The sequence below is a fragment of the Eucalyptus grandis genome, chromosome 8 (assembly GCF_016545825.1).
Source record: "Eucalyptus grandis isolate ANBG69807.140 chromosome 8, ASM1654582v1, whole genome shotgun sequence".
Taxonomy (NCBI): Eukaryota; Viridiplantae; Streptophyta; class Magnoliopsida; order Myrtales; family Myrtaceae; genus Eucalyptus; species Eucalyptus grandis.
Window position 1 is genome coordinate 17,540,488 of NC_052619.1, and position 8,482 is coordinate 17,548,969.

General features: G+C 38.2%; 1 protein-coding gene across 1 annotated transcript; it reads left to right on the plus strand.

Annotated features, from left to right (window-relative positions):
* Window positions 1–330: 330 nt before the first annotated feature.
* LOC104416581 lies at window positions 331–8,027 on the plus strand. Its single transcript, XM_039299671.1, has 4 exons — window positions 331–1,288; window positions 2,386–2,454; window positions 2,577–3,677; window positions 7,408–8,027. Exons 1-4 carry the CDS (start codon window positions 331–333, stop codon window positions 8,025–8,027), a joined length of 2,748 nt encoding a protein of 915 aa, XP_039155605.1.
* Window positions 8,028–8,482: the final 455 nt, after the last annotated feature.

Consider the following 8,482-nt stretch of genomic DNA (forward strand, 5'->3'; position numbering starts at 1 on the left):
ACATTCAAATCGATTCTTATTTATGGTACTAAGAAAAGTCAATTTAGAAACTGCAGAGAAGTTTCTTTTCTAATCAATGTGAAAGCCATGCATAAATAATTCCAACACCGTGTACGTGTTTTGTCATCTAGACTGCAAGGGTTGCAATTTCCACGCGATACACACTTTTTCTTCACTAGACTTGCCTTTATTGGTTGACTTGGACATACGTATGACCGACGACCCGACGCTTTTCATTCATATAACTAGGCCTCGATCGCATTACCAATTACCAAAAACTTTCATTGCATTAGATCAAACGATAGAGAGACGATTAAGTCTTTCAGCTTCATGAGCATGTTCCGTGTTTTGCTTTTCATATTGCATGTTCTGCTGCTACTGGGGACAAGTTGCCGTGCGAAGAATAATCACTTGTGCGCCCCTTCATCTTGCGGCGATGTTCGTGACATACACTATCCTTTTCGATTGAAAGATGACCCGGAAGGCTGTGGCCTCTCTGAGTATGACCTAGCTTGTGAAAATAATCGCACCATTCTATATCTTTATGTAAGTCGATATTATGTGAAGTCTATTTACTATGACAATAATTTCGGAGATTATTTCTCTGGTAAAATCACGGTGGTTGACAATGGATTGCAAAAAAGTAACTGCTCATCCCTCCCTAATTTCCTTTTGGAGAGCCCCGACTCGTTTCCATACTACTCGTTTCCATACTATAATTATGCTTCATCCTCGGTGATCTTCCTGAAGTGCTCACAGCCCGTTGCTTCTCCTTCGTATATCAATACTGAACCATGTATTGAGGGAGCATACCCTTCCGATACGCCCCCTAATATTTCCCAAATGAAGGTGTACTCATACGCTATGTATGGGTTTGGTCTACAAGTAGGGGACATCAAGGATTCTTGCAACATAACCATGATGACTTACTTCTCGGGTTATAACCCGACGTGGGAAATGGACCCTAATAATCGTGCGAGACCAACGTGTAAGGACCTCCCCATCATGATGGCTGAAGGATTAAATCTCTATTATCATGGACCGTCTCCGCCGCCTCCTCCGCCTCCGCCGTCTTCGTCGTCTTCGTGGTCTCCCGCTGACTTCGCCACCTTTGCCATATGTGCCGTCTGCGCCATCTTCGTCGTCTGCACCGTTTGCGCCATCTCCGTCATCTGCGCCGTCTCCACCGTCTCCACCGTCTCCGACGTCTCCTCCATCTCTGCCATCTGCGTCGTATGCACCGTCTCTGCCATCTGCGCCATCTGTGCAGTCTCCGCCATCTTCCACAGTAATTTTCTGTCTTTGCGTGATTATATTTGGTGGGCATTGCTCTTTTATTTTACATCTGTGGAGCTTTTTTTGGAATTGACACTCTTTCTTTATTTTATTTTTTTGGGCCTTATTCACTAAAAAAACCACAACTTTAAGTTTAGTCCCAATTCTACTCCGAACTTTTTTTTTTCCTTAAAAAAACCCTAAACTTTAGGTCCAATCCAAATTTGCCTCGAACTTTTCTTTATCTAGAAAAAACCTCAAACTTTAGGCCAAATCCTAAATCTATCTCTAACTTTTTTTTGTCTAAAAGAAAAAACACCAATTTTTACTCTAATTGCAAATCTGCCCCGTCGGCCCTCTGAACAAAAATTGCCGTTAGTCGTCCTTAATTTTCATATCTTAGAACGGTTTCATTTTGGAAATAATTTTCCATGTCACCTTACTAAAGTGGAGTTGTTATCGATGTGGAAATGTCATGTCAAATTGGGACCGGACCTTGGGGTAAATTTTGGAATATATTAAAAGTTGGTGATTTTTTTAAACAAAACAAAATTCGAGGCAAATCTCAAATTGTACCTAAAGTTTGGGGTTTCTTATGAGACAAAAAAGGTTCGGGCCAAAATTGGACTAGAACTTGAGGGTTTTTTTAGGGAACTAGGCCTTTTTTTTTTTTGGGAAAATTGTTTGATTTGATCGTAGCTTGTGTCCCTTGAATCAATGTTATTGTTATGGGGAACTTATGAACATTTGGTACATTTAGGAGAATAAAAGCAAAAACGTCTTTCTTCAAAAGAAAAGATCATGCAATGATAACATGGATTTCATGAGTGAATAGAATAATCTTGGATCTGAGCGTTATCTAGAAAAGTGAAACTCGTTCACTCTTTTTTTTTATTCTAGAGTTCTCCACTTGCAAATTTCAATTAACAAAAGTGTGTATTTGCACTTTGCAGTGACTGTATGAAGTTATCCTTCACTTGGGTACATCTTAACGTGAATTGCTTTTATTATTTAACTACTAAAACAATGGATCTAGTTTTTTATTGATTGGTCCTTAATTCTAATTAACCATATCTAGTAATCTCTCACGAATTCTCTTACTACCTACAGATGTTTCTACGGGGGATATCATGAACGGTTTTGGTCGAATTGCCGAATGGAATCTCTTCTTTGTCTTGGGTATGATAAGTCCTTTTCTCTTCACACCTATGAAGCTCTCATTCAACACTCTGACAAACAAAAATTGTATGTGTAAAAAAAATTATCACACTATGCTAATCGTTGGCCAAATTTCTCCACAGTCCACTTCCTAGCAGCAAAATTCATACTTGGAGCTCTGTGTGTGTTGATATTTCTAATCTTAAAGTGGATAAGAAGGCATCAAGCGACCGATGCAAATATTGAAGAATTCCTACGAGCTCACAATAACTTTTTGCCCATAAGGTACTCTTACTCGGATGTCAAGAGGATCACAGAAAATTTCAAATGCAAGTTAGGTGAGGGGGGATATGGCTCCGTATATAGAGGAATACTTAGAAGTGGCAATGAAGTTGCGGTTAAGATTTTGAACAAATCAAAATCTAATGGCCAAGATTTTATAAGTGAAGTGGCCACAATTGGAACGATCCACCACGTTAATGTGGTGCAACTTGTTGGTTTTTGCTTCGAATACTCCAAACAAGCTCTTCTCTATGATTTCATGCCGAATGGATCTTTGGATAAACACCTTTCCTATAAGGATGGTGATGATCCTCTTGATTATAAGAAAATGTATGAGATCTCTCTTGGCATAGCTAGAGGGATAGAGTATCTACATCGGGGATGTGATATGCAAATTCTACATTTTGACATCAAGCCTCACAACATTCTCCTAGACCGAAGTTTTACTCCAAAAGTTTCTGACTTTGGACTTGCAAGACTTTATCCCACTGATCGCAGTATAGTATCGTTAACTGCAGCAAGAGGAACCTTAGGTTATATGGCTCCTGAGCTATTCTATAAAGACATTGGTGGCATTTCTTACAAAGCTGATGTTTATAGTTTTGGGATGTTATTAATGGAAATGGCTGGTAGAAGGAGAAATCTAAATGCTCATGCAGAGCGTTCAAGTCAAATTTACTTTCCTTTGTGGGTTTATGACCAACTCAACAAAGAAAAGGAACTTGAAAGGGCAGATATCATAGAAGAGGAAAGAGAAACAACGAGGAAGATGATAATTGTTGCATTGTGGTGTATCCAATTGAGCCCTAATGATCGGCCGTCGATGAGGAAAGTCCTAGATATGCTTGAAGGAGATATGGATAAACTGCAACTGCCTCCAAAACCACTTTTGTATCCAAGAGAGGCACCCATTAATGATGTTGACGCTGAGATAGAACTTGAAACAATCTCATCTTCGTCAAGTACTCCGATAGTTTCCAATGGTTCCCAATTTTACTGTGACCATGAGTTTATGAAATCATGTATTGTGTGATTGTTTCCCTATAATGAGATGTAAATATTATAAATAGTACTATCAACATGTATCATCATTCAAAATGTAATATGTGAAGCCTTTACATGTTTTTCATATGGCACTAGTGCTTTCTAGTAGACTCGTTATGTCCATATTTCATAAATGACGATGAATATGGCATTCATTCAATTTTTGTTTCTTCTTAATCCTCTTGGTATGACAAGGTAATTTTTTCTTCGTGTCAATGTTTGCATTTTGAGCAATGAATCTCTCTCATTTCCATCAAAACCTCTCATTCCTACCCTTCGACCTCTGGTTGATCACCCACGTCGAAGACAGCTATCTGCTCAAGCTATCTCCGACTTGGTCCTCATGTCACGGGATGGGTCCAAGCCTAAACGATGAATGACCAGCACATGTCAAAGAGTAAAGACAGAGTAGGCTGACAATTTTGCCTTTATGATGAATGGAAATTGAACATGTGATGTTATGTTAGAGCATATTATGTATTACGTAAGCTCAATCCCTAAATGCAGTAAGAACTTGTGCATTCACTCCATGATAAGACAAGAGATGGTGCCTTGCATTCTTCAGAACAAGCATCATATTCCTCACTGTTGTCCCCTGCACATGAGTTTTCCTACTAAGCAAACATTCCTCGAGACACCGATGTTCATAAGGAACGCGGGATCTCCACTTTGTTCAGAGATCGCAGACAGAGAAGTGTAAATTTTAAGTTTTATTATTATCAAAATAAAGCAGCATAAAAAATGATGCTAAAAAATTAGAAAATGGAAAAAATTAACAAACTTAATCTCTTTAGTGGTCATGAAATTCCACATGAGAATGGTCCTCCATTCTAGACTCTAGCTCATGTCCAGACTCAAAAGAGAACAACAAGTGACACTCAAACTCGACAAAAGGACGGCTCATTCAAAACGAGACCCAACTATCATTTCGATTCAGTTTTCAATAAAACCAAGCGACGGAGTTCCCAGAGAGATGACAATATTGTTCATAGATCTAACACAATTACAAGAGAGTGATTGTAATATTGAAGTTGATAGTGAATAAGTAAACATCGCTGTTTTATTTTTTTCTACAAACTTGAATATTGCATGTTTAGTCTTTGCGTAGACCAAATTAGTGAGGTTCTAGTCAATGTGCGTGGGTTCCATCGTTAAAAATTATCGACTTTGCTTTCTTTCTTTCATAATGTGTTACACCATCCAAGTTAATATTCCCTTTAATAGTCTATCTTTGTTACCAAATCCGTTTTTTTTTTGTCAATAATGAAAAAGCTTATTCAGTGAAATGCGACATTTTTTTTTCTTTTTGTCTTCACAATTTATTGACTGACACTTGTGGAATATTGGCCTTGAAAAAAAAATTTAAAAAAAAAATTGAATGCCAATGCCTCACTTGAAAGGATTTTGATTCAATTTAGAGTACATAACATTCCAATCGATTCTTTTTTTACTGAACTAAAATTGATTCCTAAAGAGTCAATTTGCCAAGAAAAGTTAAATCTGAAAACTGCAGAGAAGTTTCTTTTCTGATCAACGTGAAAGCCACGCCATAAATAATTCCAACACTGTGTTTTTGTCGCCTTGACCGCAAGGGCAGCAATTTCCACATGAGACCCACTTTTTCTTCGCTAGACTTTGTGTTGATGGTTGACTTGGAAATTTGCATCTATAGTGTTTGCATGACGACGAAGTTAGTGAGGCTCTAACGCGCATTGGTCCACCACTATAAATTATAGTATGTTTTTATTTCTTTCATAATGTGTTACACCATCCAAGAAGCACTTATTTCTTATTTTCCTTTTATTTTTGCCAAAAGTGACATTATACAAGTTAATTTTCTTTTTCATAGTCTATTTTTGTTATCAATTTCTGTTTTTTGTTAAAAATAAAAAGCTTAGATGATGAAATACGACATCTTTTTCCTTTTCGTCTTCCCAATTCAACAAAGGGACACTTATGGAATATGAGTCTTGAAAAGAAAATAGAACGTCATTGCCTCACTCGAAAGATTTTGATTCCACCACCATGTTTTGACACCTTGACTGCAAGAATTGCAATTTCCACGCGATATCCACTTTTTCTTCACTAGACTTTGCTTTATTGGTTGACTTAGACATTTTAATGACCAAGGACTCCAGGCTCTTTTCATTCATATTACTGGGCCTCCATCGCATTACCAATTAGCAAAAACTTTCATTGCATCGGATCAAACAATAGAGAGACGATTAAGTCTCCGAGCTCCATAAGCATGTTCAGTGTTTTGCTTTTCATATTGTATGTTCCGCTGCTACTTGGGACGAGTTGTGGTACATAGAAGAATCACTTGTCTGCCGCTTCATTTTGTGGCGAGGTTCGTGACATACGCTATTACTTTCGATTGAAAGGCAACCCAAAAGGATGCGGCCGCTTTGAGCATAAGCTAGCTTGTGAAAATAATCACATTGTTCTATATCTATATGCCAGCCAATATTATGTAATATCAATTTACTACCTTCCAATCTTAGCAGATGTTTATTCGATGGCGAAATCACGGTGGTTGACGATGGACTACAAAAAAGTGATTGCTCATCCCTCCCTCATTACTCATTGGCGCTCTCCAACTTTAGTGATAATGATCCATACGGTTCGTTAGCTGTGCCGGTGGTCTTCATGAAGTGCTCACAGCCCCTTGCTTCTACTTCGTAAGTCAATACTGAACCATGTATTGAGGGAGCATATCCTTCCGATATGCCCCCTATTTTTTCCCAAATGAAGGTGTACTCATACGCTGTACATGGGTTTGATCTCCGAGTAGGGGACATCAAGGATACTTACACTAGAACCATAAAGGCTTTAAAACCGCATTATATCCCAGGGTGGGTAAAGGATCGGTATAATCATGCGAGCTCACCCTATAAGGACCTCCACAACATGACGGTCGAGGGATTCACTATCTCCTATTATAAACTCTCGCCACCAACAAGTTTCGAGTTTCGCTACTAATTTTTAACATTATCCTCTTTCTTGGTTACTAATTTTTTTTCTCAAAAATGAAAAACCTTATACAATGAAATACATCATCCTTTACATTTTGCGTCTTTAAAATTTAACGCAGTGACACTTATGAAATATTGGCCTTGAAAATAAAATAGAATGCCATATGCCGCATTTGAAAGGATTTTGATTGAGTTTAGGGTACAAAACATTAAAACCGATTCTTTTTTACGATACTATAATAAATTTCTAGAGAGAATTATTTTGCCAAGAAAAATAAAATCTGGAAAATGCAGAGAAATTTCCTCCCTAATGAATGTGAAAGCTATCCATCTCTAATTCCAAAATCGTGTTTTTGCCGGGTCATACTTTTTAAGTTTTTCTTCGCTAGACTTTGTTTTAGGGTTGACTTGGACATTTCGATGACCGATGACTCCAAACCCTTTATTAAGCATCCCTCGCATTACCAGGTGAGCTAAAACTTCCATTGCATCAGACCAAACGATAAAGAGATGATTATTTCTCGCAGCTCGATATTTGTGCTCCGTGTTTTACTTCTCATATCGCATATTGTGCTATTGTTAGGGACAAGCTGCGATGCGAAAAAGAATCCCTTGTGTGCCCCTTCATCTTGCGGTGAGATTCTTAACATAAGTTATACTTTTCGATTGAAAGGCAATCCAAAATATTGCGGAAACTCTCACTATGAGCTAGCTTGTGAAAATAACTGCACTATTCTATATCTATATGCTGGCCGATATTATGTGAAGTCGATTCATTACGATTTTTATATTGACCAAAATAACTTCTCTGGTAATATCACGGTGGTTGATGATGGACTGCAGAAGGGTAATTGCTCATCCCTTCCTCGTTACCCATTGGCGTACTCCAACTTTACTATGTCTAGTCCATTTGATGAATTATATGGATTTCCATATGGCAATGTCACTGTGGCCTTCATGAAGTGCTCACAACCTGTTACTTCTACTTCTTATATTGATGCCAAACCATGTATTGAGGGCGCATACTCTGCCGACACAACTCCTTATTTTTCCCAAATGAAGGTGTACTCATACGTTGTACATGGAGATCTACGAGCAAGGGATATCAAGGACTCTTGCACCGTAACCATGATGGCATTCACAGCGGATCAAGTCTCAGGGTGGAGAGGGGATCAGTATGCGAGCTTACCATACAAGGACCTCCACAGCAAGATGGTCGAGGGATTCACTCTCTCCTATCCATTCTACTATCAGTGGAAAAAATGGTTTCCATGTCACTTCTTAAGTTTATAAGCCGAGGGGAGGATTGCGGCTATTATTTCCGTAAGCGATGTTCCCTTAAGCTGTTCTTTCTTTTTCTCTTCTTCCTCCTCCTCCTTTCCTTAAATGCTAGCTTCACTAAGAGATCTGATCAAAATTTACTTACCAAGTGACGTGGCAGGTTTTAATTGGGTATTTTTAATAAAATCCACACATTAAGACACTAGTTTCTTTTAAAACATAATAGAAAAAATTGCCACATCACTTAAGTAGAAAAGTTTAAATAGATTTCTTAGAAGGGTCGGCATGCACTGCTCTCGTTTATTTTACGAATCTTGGAGCTTTTCTGGATTTGACATTGTTACTTCATTTTTTGTTTGGGGAAAAATGGTTGATTTAATTGTTGCTCGTGTCCCTTGCATGGCTGTTATTGTTATGCGGTTGAATAAACCGCACGCGTATTGAATGACGTTTGTAAATTAGAATTA

Excerpts from the sequence above, each read along its gene's own strand:
- LOC104416581 (XM_039299671.1), top strand. The coding sequence starts at position 331 with ATGAGCATGTTCCGTGTTTTGCTTTTCATATTGCATGTTCTGCTGCTA. Across the intron at positions 2,455-2,576 it reads GAATCTCTTCTTTGTCTTGG|TCCACTTCCTAGCAGCAAAA; the intron begins GTATGATAAGTC and ends ATTTCTCCACAG. Across the intron at positions 3,678-7,407 it reads AACAATCTCATCTTCGTCAA|GCAATCCAAAATATTGCGGA; the intron begins GTACTCCGATAG and ends TTCGATTGAAAG.